General features: G+C 37.9%; 1 protein-coding gene across 9 annotated transcripts in view; it reads left to right on the top strand.

Moving 5' to 3' along the window:
• Positions 1-19,897, top strand: part of LOC127879560 (UDP-N-acetylglucosamine--peptide N-acetylglucosaminyltransferase 110 kDa subunit-like) — a 61,406-nt gene extending 41,509 nt beyond the window's left edge. For all 9 annotated transcript variants that reach the window (XM_052426486.1, XM_052426487.1, XM_052426490.1 and 6 more), the window contains 8 exons: positions 762-851; positions 3,962-4,087; positions 8,446-8,556; positions 9,187-9,351; positions 9,716-9,898; positions 12,381-12,668; positions 14,237-14,478; positions 15,081-19,897. In XM_052426486.1, coding sequence (XP_052282446.1) covers positions 762-851; positions 3,962-4,087; positions 8,446-8,556; positions 9,187-9,351; positions 9,716-9,898; positions 12,381-12,668; positions 14,237-14,478; positions 15,081-15,237 — 1,362 coding nt within the window. In that variant the 3' untranslated portion in view covers positions 15,238-19,897. The remainder of the gene's footprint in view (positions 1-761; positions 852-3,961; positions 4,088-8,445; positions 8,557-9,186; positions 9,352-9,715; positions 9,899-12,380; positions 12,669-14,236; positions 14,479-15,080) is intronic.
• The last annotated feature ends 1,596 nt before the right edge of the window (positions 19,898-21,493 follow it).

The following is a 21,493-nucleotide window of genomic DNA, read 5'->3' as shown; positions in this document are numbered from 1 at the left end:
TTGGTCTACCCCTAGTTTTTGCAGAAAGCTTGATATGGCAGTCACTATGGTCGAGTGTATGTGCATGTGTCAATCAATGCCATCTATTCCGCACTGTAACTTAGTTATTCATGGTGCAGTTTTATAATAACTTAAATATAAGTGGGCACAATGAGAAGACATTATATCACATAAAACATCCCTCCTTACCACAAAGGTCAAGGTTACTCTTAGATCTCAAATGTCAAATTTTGTCATAAAACAGCTTGTCAAGACTGTAACTGTGTCATGTTACTTTACACAAATGTCCACCATGAGAAGATGATGTGTTACATGTAACATCTGTCTCCCTACCTCTAAGTTCAAGGTAAAAGGTCAAAGGTTTAAATTCAGCCAAAAACCAACTGCATTCATTTTGCAATTTTCAAACTATTCTCCACAAATGCTCACCAAGTGAAGTCAATGCATCACACTCTGGCAAATGTCAAGGTCACTTAAGGCCAAATGTCAAACAAGTGAAATAGGCAGCTTTTGAAATTGATACGTTGCTGACAATTGTCTAGTAAATACAATGCAAAGGCATTCACTACAAGGTAACTACATGTTTACGGAATATTTGTTTCATTTTGGTGAGTAAATGATTTATATCATCACTGAAAAGGTAGGGAATATGTTTACGAGCTCACTATCATGCCATAATTGACCTTTTATTATTTGTTACTCTGTAATGAACAACTGTTTATGCACGATTTGTAAAGCCAACTATGTTCGATCTGTTTTAGATTTTCTGTTACTCTTTGAGTGCCGATGATGGAACATCATTCAGAAATAAAATAGCCACAGAAGCAGAGCATTTTATAGATTTGTCACAGGTTTGTAGCCCCTTGTGAAACTGTCCAGTCTAAGATGGCACGATATGCAGATAATATATGAGCCTTGTTCTGACAAAACTGGGCAGTACGCACAGGCTAATCAGGGACGACGCTTTCCGCTTTTATGGTATTTTTTGTTTAAAGGAAGTCTCTTCTACATGAAATCCAGTTAAGGTGGAAAGTGTCGTCCCAGATTAGCCTGTGTGGACTCATATGGTTGATGACATTTGATATCATGTCATATCAGATTAGTCTTATATAAAGGCAAGGCTTGCAGAGCCTTTTCACACGTCGAATCGTACCAGTCTGATATTACATGATATTAAAGGTCATCAACCATATCTTTCAATTATGCCGGTATCATTTGTTTTGCAAGATATTGACAACTTGACCCATAACTACAAGTTTATTTGTCTGTGGTATTATTACTCTAAAAAATATTTGGTTAGCAACCTTAATGTTGTAATTGTGCACTAGTGGCTTAATAAAATATAGTCTGTGTTAAATATTAAAGCTTGTGGGTTTATCTTTTCAATGACATCTTTCAATTTATATGTCAGCATGTAACATATTTATGTGGGGCTATTTCTAAGCTTTACTGCAAAATAAACGTCAAATTCATTTCTATAGAATTAACACATTGGCAGCAGTGATGAAATCATTTTCTGGTTTTACCAAGTGGCTGTAAATCATATAATGAAAAGTGAATTTGGGTCAGAGTTTACCACAGCCAAAAGCATGTAATTTCTGTAGTATGGATAAAAAAGGAAACCCGTTTGATCTACATTAAGATCTTTTTAGCTCACCTGAGCACAACGTGCTCATGGTGAGCTCTTGTGATCGCCTTTTGTCCGTCGTCTGTTGTCCATTGTGCGGCGTCAACATTTGCCTTGTTAACTCTCTAGAGGGCACATTTATTGTCTAATCTTCATGAAATTTGGTCAGAAGATTGGTCCCAATAATATCTTGGATGAGTTCCAAAATGGTTACGTTTGCTTGAAAAACATGGTTGCCAAGGGGCGGGGCATTTTTCCTTATATGGCTATAAATGGCTATATTAAAATTTTGTTAACACTCTAGAGGCCACATTTATTGTTCAATCTTCATGAAACTTGGTCAGAAGATTCATCCCAATCATATCTTGGATGCGTTTGAAAATGATGCTGGTTGGTTGAAAAACATGGCCGCCAGTGGGCGGGGCATTTTTCCTTATATGGCTTTAGTAAAACCTTGCAAACACTCTAGAGGCCACATTTATTATGCTCCCCCCCAAAAAAATTGGGGGGGAGCATGTAGTCGCCGCTTCATCCGTCCGTCCGTGTGTCCGTCCGTCTGTGCAGGATTTTTGTCTGGGCTATTTCTCAGCAACTTATGACCGGAATTCAATTAAACTTTATGGGAAGCTTCACTACCAAGAGGAGATGTGCATATTATCAGCGGGTTCTGGTTGGATGCTTTTTCACAGAGTTATGGCCCTTTGAAATTTTCCATTAACTGTACATATAGTGCAATTCTTGTCCGAGCTATTTCTCAGCAACTAATGACAGGAATTCAATGAAACTTTAACGGAAGCTTCACTACCAAGAGGAGATGTGCATATTATCAGCCGGTTATGGTTGGATGATTTTTCACAGAGTTATGGCCCTTTGAAATTTTCCATTAACTGTACATATAGTGCAATTCTTGTCTGGACTATTTCTCAGCAACTAATGACCGGCATTCAATGAAACTTTATGGGACGCTTCACTACCAAGAGGAGATGTGCATATTATCAGCCGGTTCTCGTTGGATGATTCTTCACAGAGTTATGGCCCTTTGAAATTTTCCATTGTACATATAGGGCAATTCTTGTCCGAGCTATTTCTCAGCAACTTATTACTGAAATTCAATTAATCTTTATGGGAAGCTTCACTACCAACAGGAGATGTGCATAATATCAGCCGGTTATGGTTGGATGATTTTTCACAGAATTATGGCCCTTTGAAATTTTCTATAAACTGTACATATAGTGCAATTCTTGTCCGGGCTATTTCTCCCCAACAACTGACTGGAATTCAATGAAGCTTTATGGGAAGCTTAACTACCTTGAGGAGATGTGCATGTTATTTGTGGGTTCTGTTTAGATGATTTATTTAGAGAGTTATGGCCCTTTGAAATTTTTAAGTTGCTAAACCATCCATGGTATTATTTTGTCCAAAGTTATGCCCCTCAAGACGTTTCCTTTTATCTGAATATATAGTGCAATATTGTGACAAAAACACAACCTTTGGGGAGCATCACCCGTCTCCGATGGTTTCTTGTTTTCTGATCTTCATGAAACTTGCTCAGAAGATTTGTCCCAATGATATATTGGATGAGTTCAAAAATGGTAACCTTTGCTTGAAAAACATGGCTGCCAAGGGGCGAGGCATTTTTCCTTATATGGCTTTATAACTTATAAGGCTATAGTAAAATCTTGTTAACACTCTAGAGGCCACATTTATTGTCCAATCTTCATGAAACTTGGTCAGAAGATTCATTCCAAATATATCTTGGACGAGTTCGAAAATGATGCCGGTTGGTTGAAAAACATGGCCGCCAGGGGGCTCAACATTTTTCCTTATATGGCTATAGTAAAACCTTGTTAATACTCTAGAGGCCACATTTATTGTTCAATCTTCATGAAATGTGGTCAGAAGATTTTGTCTTATTGATATTTTGGATGAGTTTGAAAATGGTTACATTTGATTGAAAAACATGGCTGCCAAGGGGCGGGGCCTTTTTCCTTATATGGCTATAGTAAAATCTTGTTAACACTCTAGAGGCCACATTTACTGTCCTATCTTCATGAAACTTGGTCAGAAGATTCATCCTGATAATATCTTGGATGAGTTCAAAAAGGATGTCGGTTGGTTGAAAAACATGGCCGCCAGGGGGCAGGGGCATTTTTCCTGATATGGCTATAGTAAAACCTTGTTAATACTCTCAAGGCCACATTTATTTTCCGATCTTCATGAAACTTGGTCAGAAGATTGTCCCAATAATATCTTGTTATCTCAGGTAAGCGACTTTGGGCCTTTCAGGCACTCTTTTTTCTCTTATTTATCTGAAATAATAAAATCTCCCAACAGATTCCCTGCAATGGCAAGGCGGCTGACCGTATTAATGCTGACGGTATCCACATCCTGGTCAACATGAACGGCTACACCAAGGGGGCCAGGAATGAACTGTTTGCACTTAAGGCAGCTCCCATACAGGTGGGAGTTTAAAATAAATATATAGCAGCTATTTCACAGAAATTATGCAATATTTATGAGGCATTTTACATTTCTTAAAAAATATTATTTAGACCTGTTTTTACTCAGTTTTGAGTAGTGTTTAAGGTCAAATGTGTTATTGACGTGATATTTAAATTCTGCATTTCAAAGCAGTGAGCTATTTTGATAATTGACTATTAACATTTTTTTCTGCCACTTCATTGATTATTTTTATTCAATGAGTCTGATGTCCTATATTGCATTTTCTGGTTATTTTTATGCCCCCCTTGGAAGAAGAGGGGGTATATTGCTTTGCACATGTCGGTCTGTCTGTCGTCCGTCCACCAGGTGGTTTCCGGATGATAACTCAAGAACGCATATGCCTAGGATCATGAAACTTCATAGGTAGATAGATCATGACTCGCAGATGACCCCTATTGATTTTGAGGTCACTAGGTCAAAGGTCAAGGTCATGGTGACCCGAAATAGTAAAATGGTTTCCGGATGATAACTCAAGAACGCATATGCCTAGGATCATGAAACTTCATAGGTAGATTGATCATGACTTGCAGATGACCCCTATAGATTTTGAGGTCACTAGGTCAAAGGTCAAGGTCAGGGTGACCCGAAATAGAAAAAATGGTTTCCGGATGATAACTCAAGAACGCATACGCCTAGGATCATAGATCATGACTTGCAGATGACCCCTATTGATTTTGAGGTCACTAGGTCAAAGGTCAAGGTCACGGTAATCCGAAATAGTAAAATGGTTTCCGGATCCTAGGATCATGAAACTTCATGGGTAGATTGATCATGACTCGCAGATGACCCCTATTGATTTTCAGGTCACTAGGTCAAAGGTCAAGGTCACGGTGACCCGAAATAGTTAAATGGTTTCCGGATGATAACTCAAGAAGGCTTACGCCTAGGATCATGAAACTTCATAGGTACATTGATCATGACTCGCAGATGACCCATATTGATTTTCAGGTCACTAGGTCAAAGGTCAAGGTCACGGTGACCCGAAACAGTTAAATTGTTTCCAGATGATAACTCAAGAACGCTTTTGCCTAGGATCATGACACTTCATAGGTACATTGATCATGACTTGCAGATGACCCCTATTGATTTTCAGGTCACTAGGTCAAAGGTCAAGGTCACAGTGACAAAAAACGTATTCACACAATGGCTGCCACTACAATGGACAGCCCATATGGGGGGCATGCATGTTTTACAAACAGCCCTTGTTATTTTTGAAAGATCCTCTAATAAACTATTGAATATGAACAATTTCCCCATGATGGCTTACGTTATACTGTCAAGAACTCGAATAGTCGAGTGCGCTGTCCTCTGACAGCTCTTGTTTAAAGGGACCTTTTAACAAATATTAACATGTTTTAAAGTTTTTCATAGAATTATTTTAATTGATTAATGTGAAAATCGGGACTAAAGTGTTCCAGTATAAAACAAAAATATAATTAAAGAAAAAAGTGATCCACACCTGGGCTTGAACCGCTGACCCTTGGAGTAAAAGTCTAGCACTTGAACAACTTGGCCATCCGAGCTGACATAACATGATTTGAATTTAATTGTATTCAAAATATAGAAAAACCTTGTAATGTGACAAAATATAATGATAACAACAGAACTTTTTAGCTCGACTATTATATATGAAATATATATATAGTGGAGCTATCCTACTCACCCCGGCGTCGGCGTGAGCAAATGTTAAAGTTTTCATACTACCCCAAATATTTTCTTTGTCCCTTGACATATTGCTTTCATATTTTGCATACTTGTTTACCAACATGACCCCAACCTATTAACAAGAGCAGACAACTCTATCAAGCATTTTGTCATAATTATGTGCCCCTTTTCCACTTAGAATATGCAGCAAATGTTAAAGTTTTCGATCTACCCCATTTATTTTCTTTGTCCCTTGACATATTGCTGTCATATTTTGCATACTTGTTTACCAACATGACCCCAACCTATAAACAAGAGCAGACAACTCTATCAAGCATTTTGTCATAATTATGGCCCCTTTTCCACTTAGAATATGCAGCAAATGTTAAAGTTTGCGTACTACCCCATTTATTTTCATTGTCCCTTGACATATTGCTTTCATATTTTGCATACTTGTTTACCAACATCACCCCAACCTATAAACAAGAGTAGACAACTCTATCAAGCATTTTGTCATAATTATTGCCCCTTTTATACTTAGAATATGCATATTATTGATAAATCTATATATAAGTTTGCGTACTACCCCAAATATTTCCTATAAACTTTGACATATTGGTTTTACATGTTGCATACTTGTTAACCAACATGACCCCAACCTATAAACAAAAGCAAACCACTGTATAAAGCATTTTGACATAATTATGGCCCCTTTTACACTTAGTTAATTGAACATTTTGCTTCAATTGCCATGACTTCTTTATTTATGATTACATTTTATTATTACTTTGACAAAACAACACTTACCTGAATACCACAATGGATTCCACCCAAACAATACCCCATGCCCCTACCCAGAATCCCTCCCCCCCCCCAAATTTATTTTGTAATTTTTAAACATCATCTAATAAATTACCACATTCCACATTTTACCCCCCTCTCTACCCCCCCCCTACCCCCCCCAAAAAAAATTACATATTTTTATGCCCCCCTTCGAAGAAGAGGGGGTATATTGCTTTGCACATGTCGGTCGGTCGGTCCACCAGGTGGATTCCGGATGATAAGTCAAGAACGCTTGGGCCTAGGATCATGAAACTTCATAGGTACATTGATCATGACTTGCAGATGACCCCTATTGATTTTGAGGTCACTAGGTCAAAGGTCAAGGTCACGGTGACCCGAAATAGTAAAATGGTTTCCGGATGATAACTCAAGAACGCTTAGGCCTAGGATCATGAAACTTCATAGGTAGATTGATCATGACTCGCAGATGACCCCTATTGATTTTCAGGTCACTAGGTCAAAGGTCAAGGTCACAGTGATTCGAAATAGTAAAATGGTTTCCGGATGATAGCTCAAGAACGCTTAGGCCTAGGATCATGAAACTTCATAGGTACATTGATCATGACTCGCAGATGACCCCTATTGATTTTCAGGTCACTAGGTCAAAGGTCAAGGTCACGGTGACCCGAAATAGTAAAATGGTTTCCGGATGATAACTCAAGAACGCTCATGCCTAGGATCATGAACTTTCATAGGTACATTGATGACCCCTATTGATTTTCAGGTCACTAGGTCAAAGGTCAAGGTCACAGTGACAAAAAACATATTTACAAAATGGCTGTAACTACAACTGAGAGCCCATATGGGGGGCATGCATGTTTTACAAACAGCCCTTGTTTTAAACATCATCTAATAAATTACCACACCCCACATTATACCCCCCTCTCACCCCCCTACCCCACCCCCCAATTTTTAACCAGGTTTTCCGAAGGAAATAACTGGTTATTAGATTGGCGAATGCGGGCGGGCTGGCTGGCGGGCGGGCGGAACAAGCTTGTCCGGGCCATAACTTTGTCGTTCATTGTGAGATTTTAAAATCATTTGGCACATTTGTTAACCATCATTAGACGGTGTGTCGCGCGAAAAAATTACGTCAATATCTCCAAGGTCAAGGTCACACTTTGAGTTCAAAGGTAAAAAATAGCCATAAATGAGCTTGTCTGGGCTATAACTATGTCATTCATTATGACATTTTAAAATCATTTGGCACATTTGTTCACCATCATGGTACGGTGTGTCGCACAAAAGAATCACGTCAATATCTCCAATGTCAAGGTGGCCACGACTAAAAATAGATTTATTTTAAAACAAACTTACAAAGGGGGTTAATTTTGTTTGTTCATTTCAAAAGTTCAGTTTGAGTTGTCTCCCTTTATCAGATTTTTTTTCACAATGAAAACCTGGTTTTGTAACAATTTTGTCCCTTGTTTAATATTTTTTTCCTTATTTTATTTTTGAAAGATTGTCTAATAAATTATTGAATTTGATTTATTTCCCCATGATGGCTTACGTTATACTGTCAAACACTCGAATAGTCGAGCGCGCTGTCCTCTGAAGCTCTTGTTTTATTTTCCTATCATTTCGCGTTTGTAATGCTTTGTAATTTTCAGGTTTTTAAATTGTCAAAAGATGCATAATTATAATGGATAATTTATAGCATGGTAATGTTCAGTTGCACTGTTTATTAGCAAAAACATAACCAAAATTTAAAAATCTAAAACTTGTTTTTTCAATTTTGTCAATTTATCAAAATGTGGAAAGGTCCCTTTAAAGTTGAAAATAATGTAATTGTTAAGATTTTACAACATATTTGGTTCCCTGCACTTCAGGCCATGTGGCTGGGCTATCCAGGAACCAGTGGGGCCCCATTCATGGACTTCATCATCACTGACAGCTTCACCTCACCCTTGCAGTTTGAGGAGCAATACTCCGAGAAATTGGTATGTTATTGGTCCTTGGTTTGCTTATGTATCATCCATCATTTTGCGTATGGATTTATTGCTCAATTTTGCATATAGAGTCTTTTCTTTGTTTTGCTTATTGATTCATCTTATTTTTAGTAGAATCAAAGTCCATGTCAAATACACTTTATTTGTTGATTGATGGTGAATAAAGTATTAGGCAATTCATTCATCTAGTGACACCACCTGGTGTATAGACTCTTGAATGTGGGTGGTGATGATCTTACGAATTTTTATCTTTATTCGCTCAATACAAAAATGATTGCAAGATCTTCTAAAGAGTATTCAAATGTTTCATGTTGTTTGATAAGTTGGTGTGTGACTCATCAATAAAAAAATAAAACAATTATGACTTCCAATTCTCACATGGCAATGAATGTTATTAGTAAACAATATCTCCTGAAGTATATAATGCAATGCATGAGCCTTATTCTACGAAAAAGGGGATTAATGCATGTGCGTAATGTGTTGTTTTACAAGCAGTCTCATTGCGAAACTCAAGAGTTTTTCAAGACTGAAGTGTCCTCTATGAAAGCTGTGCAAACTGCAGCTTGTATTAATTGTGTTTTGACACTGTGTTCTCACACGTAATTCCGTGTACATTCGTAGGCATACATGCCGGACACATTCTTCATTGGAGACCACATGAACATGTTTCCCCACATGCTGGAGAAGGTCATGGTACAGACAGAGGAGGGAGAGGCATTCTCTGACAACTGCATTGTCCTCAACGGCATCAAACTAGACTCCATTAAAGGTCTCACAACAGTCAAAGTAAGTGTGTATTCTATTGTTTTATTTGAATAATCAGAATTCATAGTTGTCAAGAATCATAAATTCTCAACAGAATCTTCAATTATTTTTATTATGGAACTTGGATGTTTTACTGGAATAAATCTCTTGGCAATGTTATTTGTGACAGAAGTTTTACTATTGACCAAATGGAAATGTTAAATGCCTGTAATCAGTAATTCCTTCCGGAAATAATTATTTAGTTTCTTAAAGTCCCTTAAATTTTCTGGAGGTTGCATGTATGATGAATTCGCTTAAAGTATTTGGATGATATAAAAAAATTGAACATTATAGTTATCGATATAAATAATCCCTGTGCTATGTGCCAACTTGCTCCTCCCTTCAGCATGTGACTGTAGAGTGTGCATCAGGGGAGACCACTGATGATGGTGACAATCAGCCAGGAACTGTAACCTATGAGACTGTTCTGCTCCAAGTACGGCCCGTCTTGACTCAGATGATCTCGACTGGCCTGTCTCATGCCTCCGTCAACAATGTGCTTATACAGAATGGTGTCACAACTACACAGGTATGGTCCCAATAGTGTCTCCATACCTCTTTCAAAGGGGGTGGCATATAAATTTGCCATTGTCACTCTGTCCTTCAATAGTTTGTGTGTGTGTTGTCCATTGTTTAAAAAATATTTTAAATGTATAAATGTATCTCCCTTTCTGTTTAACCAAGATTTGTAAAGTGATCTATTAAATTTTTTTGAAAATGAGATTGGCCTGTGGATGACTCTGATGTTAAGAATGGTATATGTTTGGCAACAATGCAAGACTCAAAACTGATGTCATTTTTAAATCCCATGATGTTTTCAATGCAGCCAAATTCAAAAAGTGTGTGGGATATACTTGCAGACAAAACAGCAAGACTGTATTGTATTTGATTTCAGTTGTGACTATACTTTTCTCTTGTGACTTTACCAAATATAAAAATTAGCCTAACACACAGCAGACTGGGCATGATGCATGTGTTTAAATTGTCATCCCAGATTAGCCTGTTAATGCCATACAAGTTTATCAAGGACAACACTTTCTGCTCTTATCAAATTTTAATGTCCCCCACCACTATAGTGGGGGCATATTGTTTTTTGCCCTGTCTGTTGGTTGGTTGGTTTGTTTGTTTGTTTGCTCCAACTTTAACATTTTGCCATGACTTTGGCAATATTCAAGATAGCAACTTCATATTTTGCATGCATGTGTATCTCATGGAGCTGCACATTTTGAGGGGTGAAAGGTCAAGGTCATTCTTCAAGGTCAAAGGTAAAAACAAAACAAATCCAAGGGAAGTAACAAGCTTTAAAGGGAGATAATTATCTGGACCTGCCAAATGATACAAAAAATAAATCAAAGCGGCGCAGTAGGGAACATAGTGTTTTTGACAAACACATATCTTGTTAGTTAAAGGAAGTCTCTTCTAATTGAAAATCCAATCTAGGCGGAAAGTACTGTCTCTGATTAGCCTGTGCAGACTGCACAGGCTAATCTTGGTTTTCCCAGAACGCGGCTCATATAATTTTTAACCAGGTTTTCCGATGAAAAAACTGGTTATTAGATTGGTGAATGTCGGCGGGCGGGCAGAACAAGCTTGTCTGGGCCATAACTTTGTCGTTCATTGTGAGATATTAAAATCATTTGGCACATTTGTTCACCATTATTAGTCAGTGTGTCGCGCGAAAGAACGTCAATATCTCCAAGGTCAAACTCACACTTTGAGTTAAAAGGTCAAAAATGGCCATAAATGAGCTTGTCCGGGCCATAACTATCATTCATCGTGAGATTTTAAAATCATTTGGCACATTTGTTCACCATCATTGGATGGTGTGTCGCGCGAAAGAATTACGTCAATATCTCCAAGGTAAAGGTCGCCACGACTAAAAATGGATTTATTTTGAAACAAGTGGGGTAACTTTGAACAATCAGTAACAATGCCCATTTTGAGTTGTTCTCCCTTTATCTGACTTTTTATGCCCCCGAAGGAGGGCATATAGTGATAGGACCGTCCGTCCATCTGTCTGTCTGTCTCTCCGTCACACTTTGCATTTAGGTTTCGCATTTAGGTTTCCAAAAATGCTCATAACTTCTATGTCGCTTCAGATAGCAACTTGATGTTTAGCATGCATGTGTATCTCATGGAGCTGTACATTTTGAGTGATGAAAGGTCAAGGTTATCCTTCAAGGTCCAAGGTCAAATATATATCTTAAAAGTGGCGCAGAAGCATGCATTGTATTTCTGACAAACACATCTCTTGTTTTTTATGCGCTCCTTCGAAGAAGAGGGGGTATATTGTTTTGCACATGTCCGTCGGTCCGTCCGTCGGTCCGTCCGTCGGTCCGTCCACCAGATGGTTTCCGGATGAAAACTCAAGAACGCTTAGGCCTAGGATCATGAAACTTCATAGGTACATTGATCATGTCTGGCAAATGACCCTTATTGATTTTCAGGTCACTAGGTCAAAAGTCAAGGTCACACACCCTTTATCCGACTTTTTTTATGCCCCCGGATCGAAAGTATATTGTTTTTGGCCTGTCTGTCATTGTATGTGTGTGTGTTTGAGTCCCAAAACTTTAACCAAAACTTTAACCTTGGTATTAACTTTTGCAATATTGAAGATAGCAACTTGATATTTTGCATGCATGTGTATCTCATGGAGCTGCACATTTTGAGTGGTGAAAGGTCAAGGTAATCTTTCAAGGTCAAAGGTCAAAAAATCTAATTAAAAAACTTTAACCAAAACTTTAACCTTCTTCATAACTTTTGCAATATTGAGCATAGCAACTTGATATTTGGCATGCATGTGTATCTCATGGAGCTGCACATTTTGAGTGGACAAAGGTCAAGGTCATCCTTCAAGGTCAAAGGTCACAAAAATAATTCAAAGCGGGGCATTAGGGGGCATTGTGTTTCTGACAAACACATCTCTTGTTTCAAATTGAAAACCTGGTTTTATGACAATTTTGTCCCTTGTTTCACAAAGAGTAATGGGAAAAAATATTGAATCCTTTCAGACTAATAACAAGTCCGCCACGGGGGAGGAAATCCAGCACAACATCATGATCAGTGCCCGATGTCAGTACAATCTGCCAGAAGACGCGGTGGTGTACTGCAACTTTAACCAGCTCTATAAGATTGACCCAGACACGTTGAGCATGTGGTTTGAAGTTCTCCTGAACGTACCAAACAGTGTGCTGTGGTTGCTTAGATTTCCAGCAGTCGGGGAGCCCAATGTGATACAGAGTGCAAAGCATGCGGGCCTGGATAGCAGTCGGATTGTCTTCTCACCTGTTGCACCCAAGGTACACCGGTATACCCTTTAAGCAAACAGCGTAGACCCAGATAAGACGCCGCATCATGCAGCGTCTCATCTGGGTCTACGCTGTTTGCCAAGGCCTCTTTAATAGACCCTAGGCATAAATGGGTTAAAAGCCCGGCTTTTGCCTTTTGATTGCATATTTTTAATATGAACTTTACAATTATCATGGTGGAAATGTGGTCTTACCATGTATGTTCAAGTCTGTCTGTAGCTTTTTGATGCATATTTATGTTTTACCATGATCATTGAAATGTGTAATTAAATATACAAATGTATATCGTTGCATTTTGTTTTGTCTTGCGCATCTTTTGCATTCAACTTCCATTATAAAAAATCTAGAACTTCATTATCAATGGAAAACGGTGTAGGTATCTTAAAATGGAAGGCGTCATTTGATATTCCTGTCAAACTCTTCTATGTACAACCCCATCCTGCATTTTGAATGCAATTTTTGTCATACATTTCTTAAGAATTTTCTTTAGCGCAACAGTGCATATTGGCAAATTTTTTGGATTGCATTATTTGCTTACCTTAGCTAACGTGGTCACACTATTGAAACTTGGTCAGAATGTTCATCCTTATGATATCAAGGCCAACTTTGAATCTGGATCATGTGTGGCTAAAAATTTCGTCACCAAGTGAAATCTTAGAAAACCTTTTTAGTCTGTCCAGAAGCCACAGTCTTGATGCAGCATGGTCAGAATGTTTATTGTCCCCTATCGGTGAAACTAGGGGACTTATGGTTTGCGCTCTGTGTGTCTGTCAGTCTGTCACACTTTTCTGGATCCTGCGATAACTTTTAAAGTTCCTCATATTTTTTCATGAAACTTGAAACATGGACAGATGGCAATATGGAGATTATGCACGTCATTTCATTTTGTTCCTATGTCAAGAATTCTGGTTGCTATGGCAAAAAATACACTAGAAATATTGCTGAAAATGGTGGATCCTGCGATAACTTAAAAAGTTCGTCATATTTTTTCATGAAACTTGAAACATGGACAAATGGCTCAATATGGATATTATGCATGTCATTTCATTTTGTTTCTACGTCAAGAATTCTGGTTGTATGGCAACAAATAGACTAGAAATATTGCTTAAAATGGGGGAGTTACACCGGTAGGGAACATCATTGCTTGGCAATAGTCTTGTCTGAACAATACCATAGCCTTGTTTGAATCTGTGTCAATGTGTGTCAATAATTTGGTCTCCAGGCAGTCTTTAACTGTTGGTGTACATCTAACTCAGGTAAGCACTTTAGGGCCATCAAGGCCCTCTTAAGGAAACTCTTGTGTAAGGAATAAGTTCAAAATAACATTTATTGCAATTTGTTGAAAATTACATTTAAAAGCTCCTTTCATTTTGCGTGTGATTTTTGCCAAAGTGTTACTAAACAATATTCTCCAATGACTACAGAGCACATTGTCAAGGTTGAAAAAACTGCTTTATGTGACAGCTTTGTGTTAACAATAAATAAGCATAAATGCATATACCGTTTTACTATTAAAACCAACTTATTTCTTGCACAAAACGATATTTGCCTGATTTCAGGAGGAGCATGTACGACGTGGTCAGCTGGCGGACGTGTGCCTGGACACGCCACTGTGTAACGGACACACCACGGGCATGGATGTGCTGTGGGCGGGGACTCCCATGGTCACCTACCCCGAGGAGACGTTGGCCTCTAGGGTGGCCTCCTCTCAGCTGTTGGCTCTCGGCTGCCCTGAGCTGGTTGCCAAGGACAGGGAAGACTACATCAGGATTGCTGTGAAGCTGGGCAACGATAAGAAGTAGTATGTTTTTTTTTTTTTTTTTTAAGCTTTTAAAAGTTATGGAAATGGAGAAAAAATATGGTTTTTGTTTACCTAATAAGGCCATATGAGCCTCTGTCTAAGAAACTAGGCTGAATGCATGTATGGTAAGTGTTTTCTCAGATAAGCCTGTTAAGTCAGGCCATGCTCATCAGGGACAATATTCTCATCAAACCCTGGATTTTCATCAAAAAAAGTCCTGCTTTAAAGGAAAATTTCCATGAAAGTGTGCAGACTGCACAGGCTTTTATGGTACGACATGCATTAAGCCCCATTTTCCCTGAGTGCTGCTCATATCTGGTTGTCATTTTAGGCACGTTCTGAGAAATCTGGGCATAATGCATGTGCATAAAGTGTCGTCCCAGATAAGCCTGTGCAGTCCACACAGGCTAATCAGGGAAGACACTTTCCGCCTATATTGGATTTTTGCTAAGAAGAGACTTCATTTAAATGAAAAAATGTCATAAAAGCAAAAAGTGTTGTCCCTGATTAGCCTGTGCGGATTGCACAGGATAATCTGGGACGACACTTTACGCACATGCATTATGCCCAGTTTTCTCAGAACACGACTCATTTCTTTGCAGTCTGAGCGCCATGAGAGCTAAGGTCTGGAAGGCTAGACTCACAAGCCCATTGTTCAACTGCAAGACCTACACTCAAAACCTAGAAAGAGTATTCTGGAAGATGTGGAAGCAGAGAGTGGCAGGGAACTCACCACAGCACATATCACTGCAGGATTAGTTTGGGGGTGGAGATTATCAAAACTGTTGAAAAAAGGCTGATACGAATATAGCTTTGTTTGCCATCAGGCAATATGCAGGTCCCTGGGTTGGAAATGCAGACTGGATCGTTTTCACGTTCTTTTCCAAGAGTTTAAGTACTGGTTTACCCTTGGTTTAAACTTGAGTTTGTCTCCATAAGCCTTTTACTGTAGATGCAACTCAGTAAAAGTAAATAGATTATAGACAAAAGGGTTTTACTTGTCCATTGATGCAACTCAGTAAAAGTAAATAGATTATAGAGAAAAACTGTTTACTTGTCCATTGATGCAACTCAGTAAAAGTAAATAGATAATAGAGAAAAACTGTTTACTTGTCCATTAATGCAACTTAGTAAACATAAATAGATTATAGAGAAAAACTGTTTTCTTGTCCATTGAAAAAATATCATGCACTGATGTACTGGTTGGCATTATAATGAAGGTTTTTATTAAATGATAAATTTTACCAATATTTGTTGGTATATTATGATTATAAATCTCCCAACGTGTGCATGTTTTTCGACACGTTCTTCATAGAAAAGTAGGAAGCAGACATTAACTTGTATAGTATAAAATAACTCACCCTGGCCAAGGTAGTAATTATTTTCACATCACTGGTTCTGTGGACTGTTCTCTTTAATAATTATTTGCAATTTACATGAAATATGCATGCGTAATAAAAGTAAGTTATTTTCCCAGATATCTAGTTCTCACGCTGTTTATTCTTTTAGGTCTTACAAACTTGCTATAAACATTAAATGTTCTCTGAATGCCATACAGGTTATTTATTTCATGCAAAGTGTGTGTTTATATTTGTTTATTTTATACATGCGCTTTCAAAATGAACTAAAAAAAATTATAGTGCCATTAGCACATTCAAATGCAATGTGTTTTTACAAAGCTTTTTTTGTCCCCTACCGGTTTCACCGGAGGGGACTTATGGTTTGCGCTCTGTCTCTCTGTCTGTCAGTCAGTCACACTTTTCTGGATCCTACGATAACTTTAAAAGTTCTTAATATTTTTCATGAAACATGGATAGATGGCAATATGGAAATTATGCACGTCATTTCATTTTGTTCCTACGTCAAAAATTCTGGTTGCTATGGCAACAAATAGACTAGAAATACTGCTGAAAATGGTGGTTTTCTGGATCCTGCGATAACTTTAAAAGTTCTTAATATTTTTTCATGAAACTTGAAACATGGATAGATGGCAATATGGACATTATGCACGTCATTTCATTTTGTTCCGTCAAAAATTCTGGTTGCTATGGCAACAAATAAAAAAAATCTGACAATGGTGGAATTTCTGACAATGGTGGAGCCGGTAGGGGACTATATTGCTTGGCAATAGTCTTGTTTAATCATGATATTTAATTGTCAACATAAAAACTGTTCTAGTATTCACTATTTGTGCATGTCCCTTGTTAGATGATTGTTCAGGCATTTGGTGTTTTATCAAACTTCCTTTAATGATATCACATGCAACATTGGATTTTCATAGGTCATTGGTTGGTTTTATGTATATATTTGTTCATCATCATCTTGTTTATGTTACCTTTTAAATGCAATATTTACTGTATCAGCATTTTTAGCTCACCTGAGCACAACGTGCTCATAGTGAGCTTTTGTGATCGCCTTTTGTCCATCGTCCGTCGTGCGTAGTGCGGCGTCAACATTTGACTTGTAAACTCTCAAGAGGCCACATTTATTGTCCAATCTTCATGAAATTTGGTCAGAAGATTGGTCTCAATGATATCTTGGATGAGTTCGAAAATGGTTACGTTTGCTTGAAAAACATGGCTGCCAAGGGGCTGGGCATTTTTCCTTATATGGCTATATATGGCTATAGAAAAATCTTGTTAACACTCTAGAGGCCACATTTATTGTCTGATCCTCATGAAACTTGGTCAGAAGATTTATCCCAATAATATCTTGGAGGAGTTCGAAACTGATGCTGGTTGGTTGAAAAACATGGCCGCCAGGGGGCAGGGCATTTATCCTTATATGGCTATAGTAAAACCTTGTTAACACTCTAGAGGCCACATTTATTTTCCAATCTTCATGAAACTTGCTCAGAAGATTTGTCCCACTGATATCTTGGATGAGTTCAAAAATGGTAACCTTTGCTTGAAAAACATGGCTGCCTAGGGGCGGGGAATTTTTCCTTAAATGGCTATATATGGCTATAGTAAACTTTTGTCAACACTCTAGAGGTCACATTTATTGTCCAATCTTCATGAAACTTGGTCAGAAGATTCATCCCAATAATATCTTGGACGAGTTCGAAAATGATTCCGGTTGGTTGAAAAACATGGCCGCCAAGGGGCTGGGCATTTTTCCTTATATGGCTATAGTAAAACCTTGTTAACACTCTAGAGTGTTTTGTCCAATCTTGATGAAATATGGTCAGAAGATTTGTCTAATGATATCTTGGATGAGTTCGAAAATGGTTATGTTTGCTTGAAAAACAAGGCCGCCAAGGGGCGGGGCATTTTTCCTTATATGGCTATATAAGGCTATAGTTAAATCTTGTTAACACTCTAGAGGCCACATTTATAGTCCGATCTTCATGAAACTTGGTTAGAAGATTCATCCCAATAATATCTTGGAAGAGTTAAAAAATGATGCTGGTTGGTTGAAAAACATGGCCACCACGGGGTGGGGCTATTTTCCTTATATGGCTATAGTAAAACCTTGTTAACACTGTAGAGGTCACCTTTATTTTCCAATTATCATGAAACTTGGTCAGAAGATTTGTCCCAATGATATCTTGGATGAGTAAGAAAATAGTTTTGGTTGCTTTAAAAACATGGCCACCAGGGGCGGGGCATTTTTTCTTATATGGCTATATATGGCTAAAGTAAAACCTTGTTAACACTCTAGAGGCCACATTTATTGTCCAATCCTAACGAAATTTGGTCAGAAGATTAGTCTCAATGATATTTTAGATGAGCTCGAAAATAATTATGTTTGCTTGAAAAAAATGGCTTCCAAGGGGGGGAGCATTTTTCCTTATATGGCTATAGTAAAATCTTGTTAACTCTCTTGAGGCCACATTTACTGTCTGATCATCATGAAATTTGGTCAGAAGATTCATCCGGAATATATCTTGGAAGAGTTCAAAAATGATACCAGTTGGTTGAAAAACATGGCTGCCAGGGGGCGGGGCATTTTTTTTCTTATATGGCTATAGTAAAACCTTGTTAACACTCTAGAGGCCACATTTATTTTCCGATCTTCGTGAAACTTGGTCAGAAGATTCATCCCAATAATATCATGTTATCTCAGGTGAGCAACTTTGGGCCTTTCAGGCCCTCGTTTGTAGGTTTTGACCTAGCTACCTTATCGTACCCATGCCTTACCATGATTGAATATTTTGTTGTTAAGAGCACTATTAAAAGTCTGTAAATTTACCGAGCAAGATGTGTTTTCTGTAGATATTCCATAAGGTGTAATCAAAATTGAAGTAATGTATGTCATGACCTGTGCAAGCTAAAATGTGCATTATGCCAAAAGCTGCCAGCATAGCACATATGGTAGTCTGGTCAGAGGCTACCCTGTCTGCTTATCAGACCATATGAGTCGCGTTCTGAGAAAACTGGGCATAATGCAGTCCTGACAGGCTAATCAGGGACAACACTTTTCGATTTTATGGTATTTTTAGTTTCAAGGAAGTCCCTCCTTACCGAAAATCAAGTTTAGGCGGAAAGTGTCGTCCCTGATTAGCCTGTGCGGACTGCACAGGCTAATCTGGGACGACACTACGCAAATGCATTATTCCCAGTTTTTTCAGAACAATTGTATAACTTTTCAGGACTTAATAGCTGACAAGGTAGCTCCTGACAAGGTTGTGTAATGAGCATGCTAGTTAAGTTTGCTGCATATTGCATTTGACAATTTTTCGCATGATGGGGTTCACATTGTATAAAGCACGGTACATTTTGTACCCTGTTTACTTATGTTTAGTTGCGGCAACAAAAGCAGTCTTTTATTGGCATACACTGTACTACAAATATATGGGTGTGTATGTATGAAATGAAAATGGCATACAATATCTGTGTGAATAGCAAATTATTCATGTTCATGTGAACATTGTTTTCATTTATTTGCTGCTTGAACCAAATAGAAAACATTAATTAAATTGTTAATTATCGGTCTCTGCATTTAAAAATCAATTTCCATTTGTCATTAATAATAAATATTTTTCCTCTTAATTGAGTATCAAATATAATGCAAACAGAAAAAAATAAATGGATACATGAATGTTTCAAACACGTTTTGCACATTATTACAAAACATCTCTTTACTTTTGCTTATCATTTTACACGTACGGAATTATTTTAAAGTTACAAGGAGCATTTTATTTTTCTTTGTATCTTGTATGAATGTAATAGCTTTTAGTGTTATTTTGTGTCATTGTTGGTTCCAATGTGGTAGAAACATGATGAGGCACATGGTAGCTGTTTGTTGTTACAGTGTGTTATTTATTATTTTATATTATTTCCATTACAATGATATTGCGACATGACATGGGATGATTCTATGTTAGTGTTTTAAAAACACTTGTTATAGTCTCTTGATTGTTTTATATATATATATATATATTGAAATTGAAGAATAAATGTATTGTTGCTTTCAAGACGTTTCTGATGTTAAAGGTATAATGTACTATTTATATTTGACCTGCATTGTGCAGAAAATTTCTGACTGCAAGGCCCAGATGGGTATTTTGCTTGTCACATCATATTGTTGCCGGCAACAGTTTGTTCAAATGAAACCTCTGCTCTGGGGTAGAATCTGGCTACGCCCCAGATGTGACATATTTTTTACACTATGTTGCAAACAATTTAAAAATGTTCTAATCTTAAACCACTAACTCAAATTTGCGATATAAGGTACATAACATTTTGTGTTAATCCTTGACTAAGTTGGGTCAAATAATGTCATTGATTTTATACTTGTCAAGCTTTGAGGAGACATGTTGTGTCTTGTTCTGAGAAAATTGGGCTTAATGCAGATGGTTTTGGAAAACAGGGAGATAAGGATGCTAGTAAAGACGTTAAGTATAAACAGTGTCTTGTTCTGAGAAAACTGGGCTTAATTCATGTGCGTAAAGTGTCGTCCCAGATTACCCTGTGCAGTCCGCACACGATTTTCGGTATGGAGGGACTTCCTTGACACTAAAAATACCATTTAAGTGGAAAGTGTCGTCCCTGATTCCAGTGATTAGCCTGTGCGGACTGCACAGGGTAATCTGGGACGACACTTTACGCACATGAATTAAGCCCAGTTTTCTCAGAACAAGACACAATTCATTAGCAGACAGTGTAGCTTCTGACCAGGCTGACACAAGGCCAGAGTGTGGAAGGGAAATCTTGGTTAACAACTGTAGACATAATCACAAGGCCAGAGTGTGGAAGGGAAATCTTGGTTTACAACCTTAGACAAAATCACAAGGGCAGAGTGTGGAAGGGAAATCTTGGTTTATAACCTTAGACAAAATCACAAGGCCAGAGTGTGGAAGGGAAATCTTGGTTTACAACCTCAGACAAAATCACAAGGCCAGAGTGTGGATATGAAAATCATCAGATGTCATCCTTCAAGACTAACCAGCATACTAATTTATAGGATCCGAAGAATTCTCTAGATATTGTGTGGAAACCAATTTCACGATACAACCCACTGTGGCCTTCACCTTAGATCCATTGACCTAAATATGTATGGGCTTTTTAGCATTCTCTCATTACCATAAGAAACCAATATCTTGATGCAATCTCATGTGAACTTGACATGTGATCTCAAAATGTATCTTCCTTTCCTCCCATGTAACTTCTATAACAATTTGCATGATCGCAGATCAATGCCTTCTCGTGCTGGAACAAATTTCCCTGTTATAAGAACCCTTTTTTGACCTTGCATCATTTTGCATTTTCCCATATTCAAAATTAACCACTTTACCAAGTTTGATGATCTTTAGTTGAAGCATTCTCAAGCTATCTCATGGAAACACATTTAATGTAACACGCTCCTGTGACCCAGATAGACTTGCTTTCCTTCAAAGCAAACATCATACCGGCACAGTAGAAGGTAAAAGCATTCTGCAGATATTGCACAGAAAAGAAACATATACAGGCTGACAAACCTACCAAGAGACTGACAGACAAATGCAATGTATACCTGCATTCCTTCAAAAGGGCGGAGCAACATTTAAATTAGTTGATGGAGGAAATATCTA

Source organism: Dreissena polymorpha, chromosome 4 (assembly GCF_020536995.1).
Source record: "Dreissena polymorpha isolate Duluth1 chromosome 4, UMN_Dpol_1.0, whole genome shotgun sequence".
NCBI lineage: Eukaryota > Metazoa > Mollusca > Bivalvia > Myida > Dreissenidae > Dreissena > Dreissena polymorpha.
Note: the sequence above shows the minus strand (reverse complement) of the source record. Positions and strands in the feature narration are given on the sequence as shown.